The sequence below is a fragment of the Sinohyriopsis cumingii genome, unplaced genomic scaffold (assembly GCF_028554795.1).
Source record: "Sinohyriopsis cumingii isolate HCF-2022 unplaced genomic scaffold, ASM2855479v2 utg000360l, whole genome shotgun sequence".
In the NCBI taxonomy this organism is placed as follows: domain Eukaryota; kingdom Metazoa; phylum Mollusca; class Bivalvia; order Unionida; family Unionidae; genus Sinohyriopsis; species Sinohyriopsis cumingii.
Window position 1 is genome coordinate 824229 of NW_028315892.1, and position 27047 is coordinate 851275.

Consider the following 27047-nt stretch of genomic DNA (forward strand, 5'->3'; position numbering starts at 1 on the left):
TGATGCAATTGTTCCCGTGTGAATTATGTTATACAGATTATTGGACATATACCTTAACCTTATAATATGTATCATACGAAATTTGATTTATTATCTTTCTTGTTTTTTCTACGATGATATTCCTTGCAAGACTAGTGGCAGAGGTGAGGTTACGCAACATCTTGATCTAATTCTTAGAACCTGTGTTAAATAAATTGGACCTTCTTCTTCATGGATGAATGATATGGTGTTGTTAGTAATGTATTGTACAGAGATACCTGTCTAAGAAGTCAAAATTGTGGTTTATAAAGACATGCTCTCTCTACCATTACCTCTAGCAAGTATGAATAACCCTGAAGATTCGGGCACGCTCAAAAAACTCATATATATATATATATATATATATATATATATATATATATATATATATATATATATATATATATATATATATATATATATATATATATATACATACATATATACATACATACAGTCATATATATCTACATATGTATTCATATATATATATATATATATATATATATATATACGTAATTGACTCGTGGCACATATATATGTTATATGTGTTTCTGCTGGAATATGTCACTACAATGCAATCAATTTCGATATCAATCCATTTTTCAATTTCCTTAGAGGTGATCATCTTGTTTTATAAGGATCAATATTAATGCTATGATTTGCAAAATATATGTTGTTTCTTTTCTTCTTGGGATAGTATGACTTTTTAAAGTATGACCAAATCGTAGCCCATTTTATCCTGAATCTAACGGATGCTTACGAATGTAAAACGTTCTTAGAACGTACCAAGCCTTGAGAAGCAAATGTTGTGTTACTGATGCAGGGTTGAGGATTTTGTGACTGGTCATATTACTATCGCTAGGAAAACACTTTCAATGAAAAGTTGATATAAAGACATCATCTACAAGACCGAGATAAAGTGGACAAATGTTTTCATCAAGATGTGCAGGATCTGAATTTACTGTTTACAATATGTTCCTTAAACTCCATACTATGTGAACGAATTTATTCGATTCCTTATCGGGTTACCTGGGATCAGAAATAATTGGATCACTATGTATATCGAGTCCTATGGAATCTGTCTGACTGGGATAAATATACCCTTCAATCTCAACTGAATCAAAAGGAACATCATTGAGATACCTATCTTATTCTAAGTTTTCAGAAGAAACATCATCAACATTTATGTCGCGTTGAACGGCATCTGAAAGAATACTTTCTATATTTTCATCACGTTCCCCTGGATATGATGGACTTAAGTCAACGGTTGATATATTGACTCCCTTGTAATCTGAAGGATTAAGGTCCGAAGGAATTGGATGGATGTATTCGCTAATATCGCAGGCATGTGACCATATTGGATGGATATATTCATCGGATTTTGTAGGATCAGAAGGAATAGGATTAATATAGCCTTCATGTTCTATGGAATCTGAAAAGCTTGTCTCGATTTCTATAGGGTCTGCATTTATTGAATGGGAGTATACTTCCAGCTCTTCAGAACTGTGCTGTCTTGAAGTTATCTTTGCATTAGATTGCATGAGCACTGAATGAGCTGGATTGACAAACTCACTGCGTTCTACATTAACATTTATTTCGAGATTAGTGCAAAATTCTCCTCTTGTGTTCGTCACAATTGTCCAGTAATGTTGCAATGAGGATTCCTCTTGATCATGTTGATGAGATTCTCCTATATCAGATTGCGCATTTATGGTATTGTTTGATACTCTGGCTCCACGTGAGCTGAAAAATAAGACAGTGCTAAAGTTGTGATTAAAATCACAAACCTTAGGAATAAAATTGAAACGTGGTATCCATATATTTGCATCAGCAATTACATTTCTTGTAATTCAAGGAATGAAGTTGATAGGAATTCGATTATAACGTCATTTTGTAATATTCATTTTATAAATAATTATTTATTAGATTGACTATACAATCTTACGACTATAATCTTCATATCAATGCCTCATACTATCGTGTATTATTCTGGATTAATGCCATGATCAACCCATTCAATACTAATCACCTTAATCACGTTGTGAGACATACAGCCACATATAGGTGATTTCCTAACTATGGCACGAGAAGTAATAATTAAATTAGTTATAGTGTTTGGCTAACTATGCTTTAAAATGAAGCTAATATTCACATGGAAGTTTAAGTAAATGTGTATCAACACAAGCATAACTACCAGTGGTAGCTCGTTTCTTGTAACACTACGGATGCTATCTCAATCTCTCTCTCTCTCTCTCTCTCTCTCTCTCTCTCTCTATATATATATATATATATATATATATATATATATATATATATATATATATATATATATCGCGCGTGTAAACACACAGACACATTACCTTGCGAGGTTTTAGGACTGTAAGATGTAAACGTGTGCAATATATGTACATGCACCATCGACATACTATCGACCTATAATATACCCCTGCAAAGTATACGTTCTATCAAGTTAAAATATTTAAACTTCCTTATGAATTTATGAATTTGTGAAAACATGGTATTAGTAAGCGAGAACACTTAGTTTAATTATATTAGTCTAGAACTTATATGATTTGATTAACAGTATTATGAACTGAATTGAACAATGTCATTTAGGGAGTCCGTTTTGTTAGCATTTCAATAATTAACATACATTTCTATTTATGGTGCGAGTCCTTTTTCCTGTTGAAGTTATTCAAATCAAGATCATATTTAATCGATTAAACTAATGAATTTAAGCGAGTCTTATAAATATTATCTCATTTTAAAAGCACTGTTATGTCAGTTAAGTGGCAATACTTTTTCTGGCCCTTTTATTCTGAACGTGATTGTTTACGTCATGTTCATAATCACCCGTATATATGATTGTGGTGTAAAGAATATTTTGCATTGGTTATCTTAGTGAAACGTTTGAGATAAGTACACAAAATCAAAAATACAAACATTAATTGGCTCGAGTGAATGGACTTCGTCTTTCAGCAGATGGGCCTTTGAAAAAGCAAGCATTCCGCAAGATGATGCAACAAATATCTCGGGTCCGTCTTAAATTAATTTCAAATCATTGATATTATATTTATATGTTTACAATATTATTATGATACCTCCTAATGGCGGTGCAAATCGAATGTCGTTCAAATAATATATCTCACCCTCTAATCTATCTATATTATAAAAAGTCTTTCAGACCTTTACATCTAAACGCACGCCTATTCTAATGCATTTTGATTGTATCTTTTGCGTAATGTTTGTATTATGCTTGGAAAAGGGAACAGTCATATGTACCTGTGTATATATTTCTTCAGTAAACAGCAAAGAACAGCTATAATCGTTCCAATAACTCCAATGCCTGGAATAACATGTACCAGGTAACGTGTCGATGAGATGTCTGAAAGACATTATGGTTGGTTTTTCTTTCTTAAAACATCTCATATCTCTCTCTCTCTCTCTCTCTCTCTATATATATATATATATATATATATATATATATATATATATATATGTGTGTGTGTGTGTGTGTGTGTGTGTGTGTGTTTGAATTCGTTATAAATGCTTACATAAGGTGAGAAGTTAGCGAATCAGCAAGTGCAATAACGAAACTTTATCTTTATTCTTGATGCATTTTATCACCCGTTCTTCATAAGTGATGTTGCAAAAGTATATACTTCTTACTAGAAAATGCAAGATTAACAGTTAGATCGCATTTAGATTCAGCGCATATATCTAACGACCATGTCTTTACCATACCTATATGCTTCAATATATATTTTTATGTACAATATTGCGAACGGAAGAATTCTGATTCATAGATATATGGACAAATTTGTTTTTCTGTTTGATCTTTTTATTGTAAATATTTGCAAGGCTTTTATTTGTTCGAAACCGTCTTCATTTTATATTTTGCAATATGATTTCTGCCCGATGGTGTTTTTATTAATTGTTAACACTATTATTTTATTTAGTTTAGAAATGATTCTGAACAAATTATTATACTGAAAACTAAGATGTGCATTTGAATATTTAAAACCTTTAATGAACAAATATATATTCTGCATATAGCAACATCTTATCCGTTGAGGCAAAAGCCTATGAGCTTATATATTTATATCAGAATATACAAAAATGCTTTTTACCTATGATAACTTCTTTATCCTGGTCTTTGTCTGCTGTCGATGTAATATTATGAATGTGTTCTACAATACAAAGAGGTATAACATTACACGCAAACAGTCAAAAGGTTTCCTCCTTTTTAAGCCTATTAATGTTTACTATTCATTACTTTATAGACATTTTTAGAAACTGAACACACACAGTGAAAGCTGTCTTGCAAGCACACTATTTTTGACACTGCTACCCTTTAATCAGATAATTTCAGTTGGATTTTGAAATACTACAGTGCTTTAGGCAATACATTCCCTCACAGTGGAAGATATAAGTATGTGGTACAGTTATATATAAATATATATATATATATATATATATATATATATATATATATATATATATATATATCCATATATCTATGCATCTATCGTATATATATATATATATATATATATATATCCATATATCTATGCATCTATCGTATATATATATATATATATATATATATATATATATATATATATATATATATATATATATTGTGCATATAATTTATTTATGCACTAACGTATCATTGAATGTTTACGCCAAATGTATTGCTACAAAGGAAAAGATGTTATTGTATTAAATAGCTGCAGCAGGCTATATAGATAAATGCAATTTTCAGGATATGAAACGGACTGCTCTGTGATTGATCGCCACCTATGCCACAATATGCAGAAATAATTAAATAATGAAGGTCTATATAAGCAACATAATCATATTCGTCTAAATATTTGCTGAAATGTTCATTCGATTCTATGATGTATAAAATATCCGTTTATAAAAATGGAGTGACACCATCTAGCATTCTCGATATTATACCTTTTCTAGATATATAGTTATTCCACTATGGTTTTATTACTAGTGGAATAATTTCTAGGTATGCGGGTTCACGGTCTTAGTTTCTTATTGTATATGTCTATTTAATATTGTACAGATTTTTGTTTTGTTCTCTCCTAAAACTGTAAATATTGTTGTTTTTTTTTTACTCGTGCAATTCCTTGTGTATTTGTATTTGAGCTTTTCTTTGCCCCCTTTGGGAGACATTGTTTTAAGTATGGGCCTATTTTATCTTTTTTGAGGTTATGTAATATATTTATATTTTGTCTGCAGTGTGCATTCTCATTTTCTTTATTTTGACTTTCGTGAGAATCTAAAATAATCAAATGCTCGGCTGCTGTCCGTGTCAAATTCAATGAGATTACATGTTCGTTATTTCGTTCTTATTAATTATTATACTTAGACGATTCGCAAGGATAACGGATGTTACATGTGAAGGAAATATTCGACATTCTCGCTCGAAAACAAAATTCTCAGATAAACACAGAAGGGATATCACCTTGAATATTCAGTTAACTTGTATGAAATCTATGCATGTATACAAAATGATGTTATTAATACTTTGCATCACCGAAACATATTTACCTGACTGCATGATATGAATTGTCGCAGTGGTTGTGACATTCATATTAATTGGATTTTTTGCTTGGCATGTGATACTACCAGTAGTTGTTGCATTGACAAGCTTCAGTTCTGCACCTTCTGTGACTATGTCTGTATATGAGAATGTCCATCTAAACATACAAGGTGGGAAGCAGTCAGCAGAACAGAATACTGATGTTGAACTAAATTGATATATGCCTGTACTGTTTTCGGACGTGAATAAAACTACTTCATCTGGGCCATCTAAAACGAAGAATAAATAATAGATATAGCATCTGATATTATATTAATTAAATCACTGCTAAAGATTTATCAACCACATAATCAATGATTGCAAGATGTATAGCATTGCTCACGGTTATATATTAGATATTCTTGGTTCTGGTTGTGCATATAATTCATGTTTTACATTAATGAAAAACAATAGGGACAATACAAAGAAGCATGAATAACAACCAACGATCACCAGCAATATACTGATTCTAGCAAATATGCTTGCCAGAAAAAAGAACAACAAAGGAGCAAAATATTTACCAATGTACTCATATCCAATGATAAGCTACATTGTTAAATACAAATATTACATAGTATCTGGTATACCCCAACTAACCCCGTCCTCGTTCTCAGATAAAATGTAGGTGGGGAACACTATATTTACTACTAAATTATTGCAATGTCAAGAGGTCACTACCTGTAGCTACAGTAATTTAAGCTTAAACTATGAAAAATAAAATCGGGTTTATGGAACCGCATGGCTAAAAGATGTAGTTCCCATGTCTTTTATGCTATTGAAAAGTAATATCGAGAAAATCTTTAGTTAGACGTTCAGTAATTCAATTTTAAAATAGTGTTAGTTAAACGTGCTATAATTTAATTCCAAATAAGTAGAATATAGTTATATTCCTCAAACTGGATCTCTGTTTAACAATCAACATCATGAAATGCAACAAATATGTAAAGATATACAGATAATTACTGTTACATAAAGCTGTTGATTTACATTGGTAGCTGAAAGAAAAAACGTGGTTAACTGGTAATGCAAACAAATTCAGAACAAGTTTCAGATTCAAGAGTTATACTAAGATTTGCTGTTAGTAAGGATGAAATCTTTGATCATAAATGCCAACATATACGGCAATGTTAAAATATTCAAATGGACCAGAAACAAAATGTTAACGATTAGAGTTTAACAGAAGATTAAACGTGCAGCGGGAGAAAACGTGTGCAGCGTCGAAGAAGAATCAAGCAAGTAAATGTAAAACCAAAAATTATAAAAAGGGGTACAAATAAGCACGAATAACCTGGAGATTTTTGATGATTCGAGATCGGCCAAATCATCCATGTAATTGCCATATATCGTCATCCTTGCATTAAAGTCTTCGATAAATATGGGTCTAGCATTTGGATATATGTATTAACTATATACATTGTTAAACAATACTCAATGACAAGAAATAACATTTAGTACATTCATGGGTTTTATGATTTAGGTTGAGATATTCTCCATATTCTTTGAGCGCTAGCCGGATAATTTTAAAATGAAATTAATTTTCCTGGCTCGGCTGAGGAAAATACAACATTATACGCTGTCAGCAAAGTCGTGTTAGTGGACAAAAACAAACAACAACACTACAAATAAATCACCTTCAAGAAGCATCGAAACTAATGGCATACCATGTGTACTGAAACCATTGCAATCGCTGTATTTGTTTCTCTTGCTTCGATATTATCCGCCAATATTTATGTATAGCTAGAATACAATGTGTAGGCACTTCCCATTGTAAAATTCGTTCTAAAGTCTACAAAGGAGATACGCCTTGCCGGTTTATGTTATATGGTTGTTAAAAGAAAATTGAAACGAGTGAACTAATGGAACCATGATAGTATATAGAGAGCATTAAGAAAACAGAACATAAATTCAGAAATAGAAAATGTCTATATATATATATATATATATATATATATATATATATATATATATATATATATATATATATATATATATATATATATATATACACACACAAATGTAGTTTTTATCGCATTTAAATCGAATTAAAAGATACAAAACTGAGAGAAAATCAAAACAGTCATCCACTTACATATTTTCATTGGGAAAGGATCGCTATGAAATCCACTTCCGGGTTCTGTGCACGTATAGGAGTTATATTGATCATCAGCTGATAAATGTCTTACAGAAAGAAACATATTGTCTTCAGAATATCTATCACTGTTGATTATCATAGATCCATTAACTCTCCACGAGAACCGTCCCGCTGACGTACGGAAAGAAATACACTTTAAGACTATGGAATAATTCAATGCATTATAGTTGGATATATCTATCTTTGGAATCAGTGTTGGGTCTGAAAAGGTGAGAAAATATATAACTCTATTTGGAAACAATCTAATCACATAATAATAACTGTAAGCAGTTTCTACGTGGCGAAATATGGCTAGTTTACGTTATATTTTGCGGCACCAAAATTGTATTCTAAATTCATACACTTTATGGAGAAACCATGATATTATCTAATTTACCACATCATGGTAGCATAGGCATGAGCTTGTACCCTTTGCATGAAGCATTACCACCTCTCCTAGCAGCTGAAAATAAATACATTTATTCTTCTAGAATGGATACATAATAACTTGTCTGCAATTAATCACAACTGGTCTTGTGTTGTAGATCGACTCAGGTAGCTAGGCATTTCTGAACAAATATTGTCGATAATAATGTGGCATATACTTGAAGAGAAATTCATATACTGATACTTCAGAGTACTTTAAGTAATGTACAAGTATACATAAAGATGAAAAGGATAATAGAAATGTATAAGTTTATCGATACCATATTTAACTTTTATGATAATAGTCTCTAAAATTGTGGCGCTGGCCATTTGCGGATTCGTCGCATGACAGGTGAAGGTACCATCCTCTTTCACATTACGTAGCTTTAAGACTGCTCCACGTCGCATCATATTTTCTCTATATCTTTCAGTCCAGCTAATTAGACAAGGGGGGAAACATTCGGCAGCGCATAACACTGTTATGGCATCAAACTCGTTCACCTCAGTAATGTTGTTAGATGTATTAAACACAATTTCATCTGGACCATCTGAAAGGTAAAAAGCAAACTAAATTAGGCGTAATATCTAAAATGCATAGGAATAGAACAGACATAATACAATAGATGAAAAGAGTCGGTGACACTTCCTATACCCTGAACATTGATGCAAGACAGCAAACATGGGACGAGAAGACTTGTTAGTATTTCAGGCCGACACGTTTATTGGTGCATTCAAAAAATATTCCCCGAAGAAAAGTAATTTGCTAATGCTAAGCTGTATAGTGTACGCATATTACCCGAATGATTATTTTTTTTGGACAGTGCGATCATAACTAGACAATATTCATATGCGTTTCCAAACAAAGCTATCATCCATAATTGCGTCATTCGATGATAACTATGGATACTGCTAGATGGCACAAAACACTATCGATATGATTGTTTGATATTGTACATAACATTTGTTCAGTAATGACTTAAGAAGATAATAATACAACTACTACTACTACTACTACTACTACTACTACTACTACTAATAATAATAATAATAATAATAATAATAATGGTACTAATAAGGCCTTTAAAACAACCACTGATAATATTATACTCACAAAGAACATCCAGTGATAAAGAACTTTCATTAAATGCACCCGTTATAATATTTTGAACTTTGCACGAATAATTCCCAGACATTCCTCTTGTAATATTCGTTATTTGCAATGTTTGTTCTTCAGACGAAACGTGCTTTTGGCCAGAAGATGGGTCCAATTTAAGCCATTGAAATGAGCAAGTCGGATAGCAGTCCACGTGGCAGTTAATGTTTAAGCCATTATACTCTCTGACTAACACGTTTTCTGGATTGAACTTAATGGAAGTAGGTCCAACTGTAAGAACGATACACAGAATTAATTCAGTTATATAAAATGACTATCATCAAAAGATTGCGAGTCAGTAATTCGACATAATGTTGAGGTTGATTGATCATTAATTCCACTGTTCTACCATTTGTGCATGCTATTCAGAAAAGCATAGAATTTAAAATATCGCAATTTTGAATAAAAGTGAGAATAAATTATTCCAAAATACCATATTCACTTGAAAATGTAAGCTTCCCTTTCACTTTAGTACATCATATCATATTTAAGTTACCTCTTGCAACGGATATTTGATATCTAACTTTCACATTATCAACTCATCAATTTTATTTTGTGATTCGTTTGGACTCAGGTGGATGGATGCATATTTTAAAAATCAGACAATGTTCAGCTTAAGCGCTTACGCACCATTTGTTCAAAATAACTAGCATACTAATAACTAGATGAGAACATATTTGCAGGGCTATGTGTGACATTATTTCCTGTAATAAACACACACAGTCATGAACTTACATGCTTTTATCCAGAAAGGATCACTTTGGAGCTTACTTCCTGGTTCTCTACATGTGTACGGGTTATTTTGGTCTTCAGCTGTTAAATATCTTATAGAGAGGAAATCATTATCAGGTGAATATCTATCACTGTGTTTCACCAAAGATCCATTAACCATCCAAAAAAACTTTCCCTTGGACTTGCGGAATGAATGACACTGTAACACTACAGCTACAGAATAATCCGAAACATTATGTCTGACTCTGCTTATCTTTGGAATCAATGTTTCATCTGAAAAAGTGAGAACAATATTAATTTCAATTTCCTCCAGTGAGAATAATGATTTGATATTTTAAAAAGAAATATAAGTTTCCGCTGCAAACCTAATGGCAACCATTGTACGTATTATGTTCTTACATCAGTTGGGGTTAATCCTTGATTGACTCGCCCTACCCTTCACGGAAAAATCGTATGAACCAATTGATTTGTTCCGTTATGATTACATCACTGTGTGTTTTTGTGTTTGTGCTGCATTTACATCACACTTATCAACTGCCGGTACACATATATAGATGTGTAACATGGACATAATTGGAACATATTGATAAATATCGATATTGTTCTTGGGGTGAAGATCAACCCTGGTAGTAGTGTCATTTGAGGTGTTTACCCTCTGTATGCCCTTTTGGCCTTGATACAGGTCACAGTCACAATCCCACATGATTTGGGATGATTATTATTAATACTCCAGGAGAGCGCGATTCATCAGCTGTAGAGGTTATGACGTAAATGAGAACTAATAAGGCCAAACGTGACAAATCTAGGCAGATTAATAATACGCATACCATCTACACGTCTACACTCTCGTCTAATGGTAGGCACATATAGTAATTTTAGGCTAATCAAATATTGATTGTTCTGTCACTAGAACTAGTTCAGTTATTTTTTTATATTAGCAGGGCTATTCTAACTCGATGCACATGAAGTAAAATCTAGTTTATTGCTTTATCTAGATTCAAAAGGTACCTAAAATGAACTGTTTTGATAAAATCTGCTTCGGTACGGATGATGTAATTACGCAGTGAGCATATGAGTATCTTCAAAGTAACGATCAATGCAGCCTTGGCTATCAGGAAACGTGCCACTGATGTATACAGGTACTTTACACAGTCTCAAAATCGTGTGCGTGTTTTAATTATAGATGTTGCTGGCACGTTAAGAGACAAATGTTCATGTAAACTAATCCAATAGTATATGTGACTGCAACCTAAAATATATCGTGTCGTGGCTGTTGGCTGTTGGCTCTGACACCGTCAAAAAAGATAATGATGTCCCACGGGTTAATGTGTAATAGGATTTCAAACACAACACGGCACACACAGCAAATATCATAAGGTGTCAAAAACTTCGCATAGGTGTTTACTGAAACACTAAAGTGAATGTGTCCACACTTGAAAAAAAGCAGTAGATACTCCCAGATGGTATTACCATATACGCGTATGGCCATCATGCTGTTGTAAATCTACCTAAGATTGCGAATTGCACAGCGATTCAATAACGTACTAAAATCCTGGTGCCAGTTCTGTATTCGCTAGACCGACTTGCAATTACTTGTATATGAAAGAATAAGCCAGTCTATCACGGACATGTGGAAGAGAGAACAAGTGCTTCCTGATGACCCTCAATATGTGACTGGACATGAACCAGCTATGCAAAGTCGTTGATAAAGCACTTGATCGGGCAACAATGTTCGAAAAATTAAATGAGTGACCTTTGCCACGCTTACTAACGTTTTCACGGCAGCTTCATATTTCCGATACCTAGGAGAACTGTACTATATCTTGGATAATGTCCAGCTTCACCAGGCTTTGGTAGGCTATTATAATCGATTTGTATATCCGGGCCGGTACCAAGTCCATAGTAATTGTATCTAGGTATATGTATTTCACCAGCGTATTTACTCCCTGGTGTCATCGATCTCTTTATTACAGCAACCGCGACATCACTGCCCATAGTTTTTTTTTTTTTTTAAACAGACCCAGATCCTATGCCTCCTCCGATGGAAATGAAAGTTCTAATCACGTTAACTTTTTTGCCGCAAAGAAGACCAAACTGCATTATATTCTGTATTATCTAATCGTATTTCACGAAGACATTTCAATGTCATTGACACTTCCATGCAAGCAACACCAAACCATCAAAGCAATGTGATACATTTCTGAAATCTATTCGTGCCATGATCATTGCTCTTGCTAGATGAAGGAAAACACATCTATTGCTGACTAAAATTGTACGATGGTTGCTGTGAGATCCTTTGTACTCAACTGCACCGTCGCCTGATGATAACCTTGTTAATTTGTTTTGAAAGATCTTCAAAAAGTTCTGATAATTTGCAGCAATGGCAAGACAACTTTATCTTCCATCGAGTTCTTTACTACCTTCGATGAAGCTCTTAACTTTTAATATTTGGAAAAAGACGAAAAGAATTGTCTGGTGTATGAGGATATGCTGCTTGAACACCAAATCAATCCTAAACACATATTTGCACGAGATATACACAAAAACACAGACGTGATCTATCTTAACGATACGCAAGTTTAACTTAAGAAATCCGTCATAACTGACACATGCTAATATGGCGTGGCATTGACGTGCATTGTCCTGGAAATGTACATTGCACTTTTCGTGCCGCCGACCACACGTGGGATGAATTTAATGACATCTTTACGGGAATCACATGGAATCAGTATATTGTTTTGTACCATTCATTTGACTGAGACTTGCAGGGACGAAAATCATGCGGATCTGGATACACTATTTTAAAAATCAAAAGCAATTAAAACAAATTTGTGCTAGTGATGTCATATAAGAGTATGGACGTGACAAAAGTAAAATAAGTCAAGAACAGCAGAAACTGATTTATAATGTTATAGAAGGCCCCATAAATATCAAATATATGTTACAGTAGCAACAACATGCACGAAACTACCCCAAAGTGTGCTTTGAATATACATTTGCGCCGCTTATGAACCAACAGTGAAAAGTGCCAAACATGATGATGATATTGATAGGGCTATACAATTATCAGTGAAACAAGTTTTAGCGCCACTGGGAACAGAAGGAGAACCCTGTCCTATTACTATTTAGATTTTGCACAGCTGTTCGCAAAGTTATTGTGGGGTTAAATATACAGCCACATTAACCCCCCAAAATAACTCCAACGATGTCATTCGGCGATGTGCAGCTGTTGATGATGGTAGAGTTGTGCTAAACATTAGTACTTGAGATGCTTGTGTGATCTCCTTCATATACTAAAACATTACGTCATTTTATCGTTTATGCAATCTGAAACCACTTAAATGCGGTCGTTTCTCTTACATAACACCGATGTGCAATTCGAACATCAATTATACGACAATTTACATGACAGAAAAGAATTTAGCATGACCTTACCGCAACAAAACACTTATTCTTGGCGTATCATAATGATTACGACTCTATGGTCATAAACTAAGTAACAGAAAGATTCTAAACTAATATGTTTTTAAACCTTAAATACTAATTTAATTATCAAATTAGTTAAAATTCTGTGAAAGTTCAAATGAATGAAAACCTAAGCATAAATTTCGACACAGGAAATGTACTGGTCCACCAATAATAGTGACGTTGTCCATAATTCCTTTGAATAATTCACAATGTTTCCAAAATAATATTATAATCAAAATAATAATCACATTCTATTCATACTAATCAGCCCAAGCAAACATTTTTCCTTTCGAATTATATCTAAGAACAACATAAAAAATAAACTACAGACTTACAACTGGAACACAAAAAATGAGGGCGACTTCAACATAGGAATAAATCTGAATCCACAGTTATCTCCTTATATACACCTGCTATTAGGACTATATTTCCCAACATACCTCACGTGACAGATAACACTACTCAATTTATTTCAAAACCTGCTTGTCAAGCGACTTAGCCCAACCAATGGGAAGTTACTCACTTCTACATGAGCCGTCCAAACCCCACCAGTCAATGAAAACTTAACGTAAAGTCGCAAGTATGTATTTACACATCTGTTTAATTATGTACTTTAGTCACGTAAGCAAAATCTAAATAAAAATAATCTGTACAACAAACAACCACCAAAAAAACTTATAAAAAATTTAGATAAGACCATCTGAAATGAGTTACACAAATATATATATATATATATATATATATATATATATATATATATATATATATATATATATATATATATATATATATATATATATATAAGAAAGTATAATTTGAGACAATAACCAAGCTCAGGGTAAGATGTTATTTGACAGCTTCGAAGTGACTGGGGTTTCTTTGCTAATCAACGGTCATCAATAACATCATAGAGTAATTAGTTTTAACTTTTAAAACCATCATTTATCACGTGCTTATGACAATCTTCTGTCCTATATAAACCAGTGTGACAACGTAGACCCGGGTTTGAGAATTTCCAGACATGATTTTATGACACTCTACATGCTTTATTCCTTTTTCATGGAACACTTGGGGGTGTTCAGACAATCAATTATCACCGTGTACTTTCATGCACGTCATTGCCGATCCAGCTGTTGGTTATCGATGGAATGATGTGACACTTTCTGACATAGCACTATTGTTGGAGGGTGCTTGTGGTCAGATGAAAGTGATCAATGTATATGTGGAAAATTCATAATTAAACCTGCTGCTTATCCGATTAATAATGTCCCATAATGTGAACTTGCGAAATAAGAAGCAAATGTGGGGATCATATTGAAACTTTCTTCAGCAGTATGGACCAAGAATGTTTCTGTGTGATTATCCCAAACACAGACTGTCCAGCTTAATGCTGCCAAACACAATAACACCTGATTGACATTAAAAGTTTATAGATCAGAGGCGACACAAACGTAAAAGAATATTTCCATTCATTGAAGAAATTCCAACTTTGCTAGCATCATCTGCTACAGCGGTTGCCATGACGCTAGGGGCTGTCTGAACAGCATTAGCTATGACTCTTAAAAAGGCGTTCGGTGGTCGTATAAAATAAGGAATAGGCCTTTGATTATCTTGAAGAGGCTGCTGAATACCATCGGGCAGAGGCCGTCTAGTACACGGTTGCAGAAGATCATGCCGTTGACCAAGCTTAACTTACTCGCTAGATCAGTCGAACGACAAGTGTGCCATTAAAATAGTGTAATTAGCTAGATGTGCGTGCACGTTATATGTTTGGACGTGATGGGACCGGACAATGTCTGCCTGACGTGCATTTGTACTACGTTTATTAGTAATATCAGAACTATGATGGACCATCATTGCTATTGACGCGAAATAGCAATTTAAGCAGAACAATAGTTGTGAGACGAAATTACGACACCGTGCTGATCGTAATATACAAAACGGTCGTGTTTGGTCTTAGATGCTGTTTGCGGTTTTGCCGCGCAAACGACTGTAGGTCTTGACGTGAGTGGTGTTACAACCATCGTAGGTACACTAGTCTGAATTATTATCCGGACAATGTCGATTCTAACACAATTATCTGGTAGCGGTAGAAAATTATTTTGATACAATTGTTTTCACGACCACGTGTCTATTCATAGGTGCTTACAAAGTGTATTCACAATAAATGCTGCGTAAAACAATATTCCCTTTCGTGAACTATTAATCTTATCAATTTGTTATTGATAGTATGAGTAGTGATAGCCTGCCCGGTTTTTGTCACTTTTGCGTTTTGGGGTTTTGATATACCTCATCTCTTATATCCACCATGCCTGGTACTTTCATATATTATTAATGATAATTATATATGGGTTGTGAACATAATAAAATAGCTTGCCGAGTCATTTGGGGATTTCAGGGCCAAAACGGGGCAAAAAGGGTACAAACGACATAACGACACTACTCAAATTGCTGGGTTTCATATTGTTATATTAATACTGTTTCAATTAATAACATAGAAGTTCGTGCGATTAGTGTTGATATAAAATCAAGATTCCGTTTAAAGTAACTACCGACCAGCAAGAACAAAATCATAGCTCCAAGTTGTCATATTCAATGAGTAGGTCCGACATGATGTTTCTGGTGGAGTTCTATAAATGAAGAAAGTCATAACAAAACTGTTCTCACTATACTATGCTAGTGTATCCTTACCAAGTTTAACTGATATGTTGATTGTCTGTGCAAGTTTGGTGCCAAGATTACGATTCCACGCAAGACATGTGTAGGTACCATTGCTTGTCACATTGACTACCTTTAGTGCTGCACCTCCTATATAGTTGTTTGCAGACGTCTCAGACCAGTTAATAATACACGGTGGGGAGCATTCGGCTGCACATAATATTGTTATGGAATCAAATTCGTCCACCTCAATAATGTTTTTAGATGTATTAAGCATAATTTCCTCTGGACCGTCTGAAAAGTAGAATAAGAACTTAGATGCAATATATACGGTACATTAGAATCGAACGGATCTAAAAATACACGACATCAAGAAGAAACGTTTCTAATGAGGTTGACATTATAAACACGCTTTAATAATACAGTGCTTTATGAGTATTTACTTTACAATTCTTAATGTTGATGGAATGTGGAATGACATAATGCTACAATCGGATAAGGGGTGGTTTGTGTTGATATCACATCCTATAACGTGAACATGGATGCAAAAAGAAGAAATACCCAATAGATTGATTAACTAAATCAAGCTGTGAAATTGATCCTAGACAGAATCTGCGCCTCTGAAACAATTTTATTTTATTATCTTAAAGACTTAATGATATCTACTGATTCTTATTTATTGCTCCGCTCTTCATGCAAATAATTGCTCAATATAGCAGATGTAATTTGTTCAATGTTGTGTTAAGATGCAACTTGTATTACTACTTTAACACTTACTACAGTCACTACCACCACCACTAATAATACTACTACCACTACTACTATTATTCTTACTACTATTATTAATATTGCTAATACTATTGCTACTACTAATGCTACTACTACTACTACTACTAATGCTACTATTACTACTACTAATAATAATAATAATGATAACTAATGTTAGTAATCGTACTCACAGTGAACATCCAGTGAAAAAGAGCTTTGAAGAAATGCGCCATTTATAAGATTCTGAACTTTGCATGAGTAATTCCCAGACATATTTCTTGTAGCATTCTTTATTTGAAACACATCATCTATCAATAAAACGTTTTTGTGGACTGAGGACGGATCCAGTCTACTCCATTCCACAGAACAAACTGGATAACAGTCTGTAAGACAGCTAACATTCAAGTGATCATTTTCTTTTACCATCATGGTGCTTGCTGTTACCTTGATGACAGACGGGCCAGCTGCATGGATTATATAAATTAATTACACGATAATCAATAACATTTGTAACTGTTTATGCATGAATTTTGTATGTAATGTGTGTACGTAATGCACAACAACGAACTGAATCGAGTGCAACATTATTGAACCAATATATCAGAATGTATGATATCAGCGTGTCAGGCGAACAAGTCACGAATTGGTACCACCAAAATGAAAATATTAGTAATTGTTGAAGTTTTGTCATTTAATTATATCATGTTGATGTATTTAATGTGTTTCTGCGCTCAAGGAAGGCGATATCAAAGTTAGGAAATGGTTTTGTTACAATAAGAATTTAAAGCACTCCGATGCCTCGTCGGAGTTTGGATTTAATACGTCATAGCTAACCGATAGAGTTGAAATTTGTATAGACGATAATAGGAAACTATCGATTATAATACCACAATAGGCAACATATCAGAAGGTGATTACTACTGATGTCGATCACCTCACCAAGAAAAACGAACTATTTTCCAAAACGACCACACTAAAATAAAAAAAAATTGTAATTAAACTGTTATTGCTTCAATTCATGTTCGCTTGTATTGGTTGATATCTTAATGCTAATAGAAATTATACTGCAAAATTATAATCCAAGAATTATTGCAAGTCATCGGTGTAGCATCATCTTTTAAACAAAACAAACCATTGGGAGCATTTCGTTTAAATGACTTTTCTGCATTTGATTCAGTGATCTTCGCTAAAATCTGACACATACTATTTTAAATAATTAAGTATTTAGCAACTTTCTACGTGTAATTCATTAGCAAATGCAAATGAACATAAATGTCGGTGTAAGTGAATGACTTGCTTAATGTCCACTTTACTAACAGATGATGCAACTTTACCTCTTTATACATTTAAGCCAATATGACAGAATCAAGTTGAACATCAATAATGTATTTTTCGTACATAGTCGGTCTCGATCATTAATTAGTCACCTCTACTTTAAACTATGAATTCACTATTAGGTGGAACAGAGAAGACTAAGTATAAGATATTTGATTCTTATTTCCTTGACAAATTTAGATTATAAATAATAAACTTAATTTGCAAATTTGCAACAAGTCTTTGAACAGTAAACTCGGTAATATACATCCTTAAAATTACACCAATTATAATATAATGATCGTGACGGTTTGTAGGGTCATTGTAGACCAATTTGATAAAACGGTCAGCTTGATGAAATGAATTATATGGCCGAAAATTTTAGATGTAGGAAATAATTCTTTAAGCAAAAGTAATAAATAAGCAGATTATTGTCCTATATGAATCTAAATTATTGACTTTTTTCTCTATCTTTATATATATATATGCATATATATGTATATGTATGTATATATATATATATATATATATATATATATATATATATATATATATATATATATATATATATATATATATATATATATATATGTATATATATATATATATATATGTATATATATATATATATATATATGTATATATATATATATATATATATATATATATATATATATATATATATATATATATATATATATATATATATATATATATATATATATATATATATATATATATATATATATATATATGTGTGTGTGTGTGTAAGTGTGTATGTGTTTGTATAATTACCGAGTTTCACAACTGCCACTGTTGCTAGTTTACTGAATCCTTAACTAATATAACACGACAGAACACTGTAGCAAGACAGATTGTGCGGAAAAACCTTTGCTACACCCATAGCTAGGATATATATATATATATATATATATATATATATATATATATATATATATATGTGTGTGTGTGTGTGTGTGTGTGTGTGTGTGTCACAGAACACAGAAAGTGATAACTCACAAGTTTCAATACTATATGGGTCACTCTGAATTCGGCGTCCGGACTCCAGGCAAGTATATATGTCGTATTGGTCATCATTATCCAAATGCCGGATGAGGAGAGAATCGTCCATCTGAAAATACTTGGCGTTGTTGTTTATTGGAAACCCATTGCGTCTCCAAAGGAACTTCTGAGCTGATTTATCGTTTGTCTTACATTGCAGCGTTATGGATCTATCCGGACTACTGCTATGAGCTAGATATATCTTTGGTAGCACCTCTCCATCTACTAGAAACGTGAGGGACCATACATGACATTCATGTGGAAATGAAATCTAGTAGTGAACTAACTGTAATACATATGTTGAGGCAATACTTTACACATCCTGCACCGTTCATCTCCTCTTCGACTATATTAATTTGCTTGGCCATGTATTTAAGAAGCTAACAAATTCTCTTGCAGTTTCTGCGTTCCTTTTTTGGATTATGACATTGGTGAATACTTGATCAAAGATCATCTAGGTAAACTAAAAGAATTGACTGAGATGTTTTGTTTCCTTTGATTGTATGTACCATACTGTAGAGTAAAGAAACATTATCCAATCCTATTGTTGTTCAACGACCTTCATATCACAATTTCTAAATCTTTTTGTCAACATTGCTCCAACGGTAAATACAAAGAAGCCATGTTTACTAATTTATGCTAAACATATATAGTTGAGGATCTATATGGATCAACATTAAATAATTGTTTAGTATTGATGTCTGTGATTTTCTCTGCCATCAAATGGTAAATGTTATGTATTCCCTGTAAACGAGTAAGTTATATACATTAGTACCCGATTATAATATTGTTTAAATTAGGTTTAGGTTATCTCATAAATTGAAGAGTAGGCATAATTACGGCCTTAGACCAATTACTTTAAACATGTTTGCTGACCATTTATTTGACAGAGACACATTGAGAAATGCAAAAGGTATATTAAATGCAAAAATATTGAACACATCGCGGGTAACAAGCCATCTCTTGCTAGAATGCCGGTCATATACCGAAACATATTTTTTAAAGGGTAAGATGTACATGACTTTAAAACTTGAACACTATTCATTGAATTCAGTTATATGTATGCATAATTGTTTTTGTAGTTTGTATCTTAACGTTTGTTAGTTTGGGGTGGAGGCGGCTGTAATTAAAGACATCTGCATGTAGTTTCCGCAAAAGGAAGACATGAACAAAGCTTGTTTATTGAGCTTTCCTTCTTAAAACTCGGTATACGTTCAGTGGTGTATTTTATCAAATCTACCAACCTCTACTAAACTGAAGGAACCAACAGTATTATATTACCTTACACTAATATTCGACCGACGCATGCGGTTTAGTTCCCTTTATCGATTGTTCAATTTATTTTTTGTTGCTTTGAACACCTGACGCTATATCTGATGAATTGTCTGCATCTTTGTAGATGATTTACACCGACACAATTTCAAGCAAAATATGGATTATTTGTCCCTTGGTTAAAAATTTTTAGTCCATTACTTTCTTATTCGAGTTGAGAATGGACGTATAAAGACTATTTAATGTAACAAATATTAAAATTGTTAAATGTGTCTGTTTTCTTGAAAAATTCTATTCATATCTTTAAAAATAAGAAGTTTGCAAAATCAAATAAAAATTAAAAGTGAAAATCGCATGTCAGTTAAACGTTAGCATATAACAAACACACTTATATACGATAAGTCGAATATCCTTCTTATCAGAATGTGATAATATCCTAGATTATTACAGGCACTGTCGGTAGTTCATGTGAGTGATTGTGCATACCTGGACCTCTTCTGAAAGACGAACAATAGTCAGTTGCCTTGAATCTTCTAACACATCTCAAAGAGGGACTTTCGATACAAGCATGATATGGACCTGCTTCCTTTCCTGGTTCCACCGTTATCACATTTTGCTTCTGTAAAATATCACTCACTGGTTGGAGAAGTGACAGTTAATATATAATCTAAAGAGTTCTATTTACTTCTATCCAAATCTGATATCTCGTTTGCCTTGGCATGGCAAGAATAAGTTTGCTACTAATTATATAGTTGACCTATATTTTGTTCAGCCTTATACAATCCCATATTTTAATAACTAGAATCAAGATGGACATCGCATCATTGATTTGCTATTAAGTATATAAATAAATGTCTGTACGTGTTTGTATGTGGGTGCTTTTTATGATATACCCAACACACCATACATTTAAAAAATGTGTTATGCATCACCTATCTATTCGGCTATACTAACATCAAAACTACGAATTAAGGACGAAATAAATAAAGAATTAACAGTATGCTGTACGTTGAACATATACATACCACTCTGGCAATACTAAAGTCAATAATTTACATCACACATAAGCTATGATTCGAGGGTCATATACATTGCTGACCTCCAATGACACATATTTTCTCACATATGCTAAAGAAAATCTGAGCGATTTAATAATTGTGTTTCTTATGTCAATGCGAGTATCTTTATTCATGCTTTCTTTCATGTGAAGAAACTATTTTTGTCTTATAAGTGAACAATAATAAACGACCGATATGACAAAAAAAGACTTCACTCATAAACCAACGTGAGGTCTCTTCAAACGTAATAACACACTAAACGAAACATTCTGAGACACCCGGTCTAGTTACATTAGCACATAAATGAAATTATATAACTTAACCCCAGCGTGCCAATCACATTAAAAAACTATTTGAATTCTTGCCGATGGGACCTATCTCACCATCACATTTATTAAATACTTTATTTTTAAAGAATATCTTGCACATTGGGAACAAGGAATGGATGAAGAACACAAAACATCAAATAGAGATATATCTTTTTTTTAGAAAGATTGCAAACTACAGATAAGATATTTTGAGCTTAGCGAAAGACAGACAATTTCAATGACGGGGAAGAACGTAAAAAACGCACCCTGTGACAAACTAAGAATGTGGCTAAGCGTATATTTCCAGACAGGTGCATTCTGTCTACAAATATAATAAAACACATATCCCAGTTATATTGACTTGACCATCCATTATAATTTACCCATGTAACCAAAGTAACTACAAAGTGACCACATGAGTAATAAACTTTTACGGGAAGAGTTTGGGCAATAAAGCTAAATACCGTAATGAGAAACAAAAAGGCTGTGAAAACAAATATGCCAACATTGACTTATAAACCTATTAAAGAAGTAAAGCGCGGAAAAATATTTAAGTCAGAAACTAATAGAAGCACTAATCCAGACAAGGAAGCTATACACATCATTGCCCATTAAAATCCAAATTCTGTCAGAAACTACCACAAATTTCGCATCAGCCTGGTATATGTTATGTATGACATACTTTCTTCACAACAGTGCCACGTACCAATCCGGTTGTTTACTTATCTGTCCACACTATTCCACAAAACAATTTCCCTGTAGCGTATCACTGCACTAGTAATAGCAATACTTATCATCTTTACAGTACATACAATATAAATTTCCAAGAAACAAATGAACTAGAACTTTTTTTAATATTGTGCTCATCGTGATATGCGTTCAAGGGTCTTGAATATATGGTGGTAATGGCGCAACTAATATCATTTACAACATCAGTTAAGCAAAAGAAAATGTGAGTTATATATGATATTAACATATATCTCTACTTCTTCATGAATCGCCAACAAATATAACTTGTCCACTTCGTTAGAAATGTGTACCCAGTATTATATCATTGCTTGCCATATACATTTTCCAGGATAGAATATATGAAAGCTTACATTTATCCTTTAGAATGTGAATCACTTATTTGCATTTTCATACTATATACATCGATCAAACATGATAACATCGTAATTATTTAATTTGTAATGTTTTTATTTTCTCATCCGTAAACCGTACTTACTTAGGGTCGACAGATAATCTACTGCCCTCATTAACATATTTGTATAAACGCGTGGTGTTCACAACAAGAATCATATTGCTATAGACGCCCATGTTGCAATACTCACAACATGTAACAAAGATTACTGTATTATGTTTCCTTTCTAATTGTGACAAATATAACTAGATTCTAATGAAATAATTATTTACCTTTTTATAGCACAGTAAGGTAACGAGTGGCCTATATAAATCATGTAAGGTAAACATAGTAATGTTGGTGCTGAATCTACTAATTATATTCGCAAGGGTTATTTTAAATACAATGGAACGTACTGGATGAGGCAAATAATATGTGCCGGTATTTTAACAGAAGCTAGATTATATATAACAAATATTCCATGTGTTGTTGCCTGCTGTCATGTGGTTTTATGCACACATATTCGAGATTTATGTAGAAAGCATTACCTTTAAGTTGTATGATGCAAAAGGTGTCAGTACATTTGCAGATATTGTAATAATGATGTAAAGAACATTAAAGAAGGTAGCCAACTCATAATAATAATAAAATGAGGATGACCAAAAGAGTAATAAAAATATGAACTTGTTAAGGACTTTAGCGGGGTCTAAACATTATCGAGATTTTTTGTTTCAAAATCTGGTGTAAAGTAACAGCAATGTTAAAATTCTACAACCGGACCAGATTTTATATCCTATACAGACACTGTATAAAATAAGAAAGTTTTTAAAAAAATAAAATTACCGTGACTAAAAGTAGAAGAAAACACCGAATTGTACCGATATTTTTGGAGACCAGTTCATTATATAAAAGTCACCTAGCAACTTCGCATGACGTGTCGTGTGTGTGACTTACTCATCAGAAGCCTTTGACATCAACAACGTGATTACCGATTACATTGCTTGCCTCTAAAAAAATTCAAAGTCTCCAGCTCCAATGCTGAAGACAAGTTCCTGTCAAAATGACAGTGACCTACTAAATGTAGGCCCTTGCGACAGGACATACAAAATATATGACAATAAAGAACAGTCCTTTGTGACAGTATTGTATGGGAGTCATAATGAGTTGATGTAAAACCAAAAGGATATGTTCCTTCTTCCTTTTCCCCAGCATTGGGAATAATAATCAGCCTCAGAAATTATGAGTATTGCCCATCCACCAAGAGGCCACTGAAGCCCAATGCATGCAGCCCATCATTAGGCACGTGTAACTACCTCAGGGGGTGGGGTGTTTAATAAACTTGAAAAGCTACGCTCTTTGATGTAAATAATCGTATAAAACCAAGTCGTTGACCGTAGGTAGCATGTGCATATTGTAAGAACTAATCATTCACATTAATAAGAGTAACATATAAACAGGATAAATGACTAGTCAAACATATTGAAATTTTAACATTGAATAGACGTATGTATTCCTACTTTAAACTTCCCTGTCAAAACGTAATTCTGCAAAGACTAATATTGAGCTGAAAATGGGTAATTACTTACCTAAGCAAAGCATTCCATGCAATTGACGTTTTGTTATAAGATAGAGTACTAACAGAGATACATCCATGTAGGAAGCTTCACATCTCTAAAATGAAACTGTCCAGGCAATACATTCTAAGCATACAATTTCAAGAAAGTCACATAAGGATGAAGTATAGGTCAAAGAATTATATTTTTGCAATAAGAATGAAGTACTTATCAAGTTACTTCTCTTCGTCAGGTTCCATGAGTCTTGGTAGGAACGTTCACTTATAGCAAGACAGAAGCCAACAAGTTAACCACAGCTGGTATAAGGTAAAATATTGGTCACAGTTACGTTTCATTTATCTTACGTATATGGCTAACATATGTGCGTTTAACCTAATTAAAGTTTGTGCAGATCATGCAACGCGTTACCTCTTAGCGTTTGTAATGACAGGTTTCTTTAAACGGTAGAAAGTTTAGCAATTAGATACCTTCAAAATTTCTTCAAAAACAGGGCAATTAATACAAAGATTTTATTAGATTTCTAAGTCTATTTTGATATGCGGTTTCCATTCTCATTACCATGATATAATATTTCGTCTTGGACTTCATGTTTGTATTATCACATCGATGTCAAATCTTTACCTTTCTAGCATGTAAATATTTTTATAATTAAATGGTTCTATTCAGCAATTCTTTATCTATTCATCTGTGTGCATAATGTTGCCAATAAAACTACATAAAGTGTGTGTTGCTTTTATAACAATTTAGGCTTGGTAAGCAATGCCAGTAATGGCTGTTTCCATGGCCATGTACTACAAGTTAACATGGAATGCTATGATGTAGGGATCAAGATAATAGCTAAGCTGAATTTCATCAGTTTATTTACTCTCGAACCATGTTGTAGATATTAATGCACTGAAAATATTTCAAAATCAAATTCTAAATTCTATATAATATCATCAGATACCCTGTTTTTCATGCCAATCGAACTAGAAAGAAACCAAGACATTGTTCTCTGAGATCGCTCATGGTCGACAACATAAACATTCGATTCTGATTGCTATAACATCTACTACAATAAAATATTCGTGTTCTGTGTAAACTTTAAAAGAACAAACGTATTCAATTGTAGCTTTTATCTTTATTATAGAATATTCAGTTTCTTACTCAGAATTTTCTGGTAACAGACATGCGTAATTCTTTATAGCGATATTGTCATTCCGTGCGATTTTACTTTAACCTATAATCTATCAAAATACTATTCATGTACGTGACATGTTTAGAAAATGAAATTTAAGGGTACGAAAATGTGCATAAGATTTAAAAATAAATACGAAGATGTTCGATATTAAATATAGTTAAATAGCTGACTCACTCTTCTCTCTCATATATTGGTTTCCCAACATTAGACAAGGACCACTTTTCTAAACATAATACACGATTCTTAAAACTTCATTTGCCTTACAATGGTAAAGCACATGAAGAAGAACCTGGTTATTGTGCTATAGGCAGATATACTGATAAAATCCCCGAGGAGGAAATATAATCCAAAGTAAAAATGATTTGGTTTGATCTGGCATTTAAAAGTAGAGCAACAGAAATAACTTGCTTAGTGCCGAGGGAAGGGTGGTAACGTGACTAGCCAAGAAAACACCATGGTAGCCGTTCTGAGTCAATCCACTTATATCATTTGGGCCAGCAACGTTTCGGTCACAAGTCCAGCAAGCCAAGTGCTCGCCACCGCAGTCCTTGTCTTTATTCGTTGCTCTTACGACATGACTGATGGCACATTGATACAAATTGCATCTCCTGCTCGACAGGGAGAAGAAAAACTGTACTTATTTAAAAGTCAAATTATATGGGGGCTGTTAGTGTTTAGCCTATATAATGATAATAGCACACCATTTTATATTTTTGAAAACTAATAATGGTAGTTGATGGCCATCGTATAATTTAATGAAAAAGACGGGAGTAGACATAAAGTCAGCACATATCAAAGTTCCAGTTTGAAAATACAAGCCATATTAGTCAATTTATTTGTCTACTTGTACTGCAGAAATTGACCAATTAGGCTCTAAATGTCTTCCGCCTACGGACCAGAAATAAGCAATCACCTTACACAAGTAACGGAGAAAACGTTACCACTATACTACTAAGAGCAATAGTAGTAGTATTGCGACAATAAGAACTGAACTTCTATTTGAAATTTCTATTTACACACAAAATATTCTTTTTAACACAGTAATAAACTTATATATATATATATATTTATATATATTTATACTTCAACTGAACTCTGAAACATAGGGAAGCCTTTTGCTTCTATTTCACTGCTCTAACTTTTTTCTGTGCGAGAGGTATCCTAATTAGTCATAGTTTCTGCTATCAGTCTGTAATTAAAGAA

The 27047-nt window shown here is 33.1% G+C and overlaps 1 protein-coding gene across 1 annotated transcript; it reads right to left on the reverse strand.

Moving 5' to 3' along the window:
* Nucleotides 1–8393: 8393 nt before the first annotated feature.
* On the reverse strand, nt 8394–16476 carry LOC149774238 (cell adhesion molecule CEACAM1-like). The gene is made up of 4 exons (XM_089945557.1): nt 16222–16476; nt 10066–10335; nt 9289–9561; nt 8394–8725 (listed from the first exon to the last, which is right to left on the reverse strand). The coding sequence occupies exons 1-4, from the start codon at nt 16463–16465 to the stop codon at nt 8394–8396; spliced, it is 1119 nt and encodes a 372-aa protein (XP_089801683.1). The 5' UTR covers nt 16466–16476.
* Between the last annotated feature and the right edge of the window lie 10571 nt (nt 16477–27047).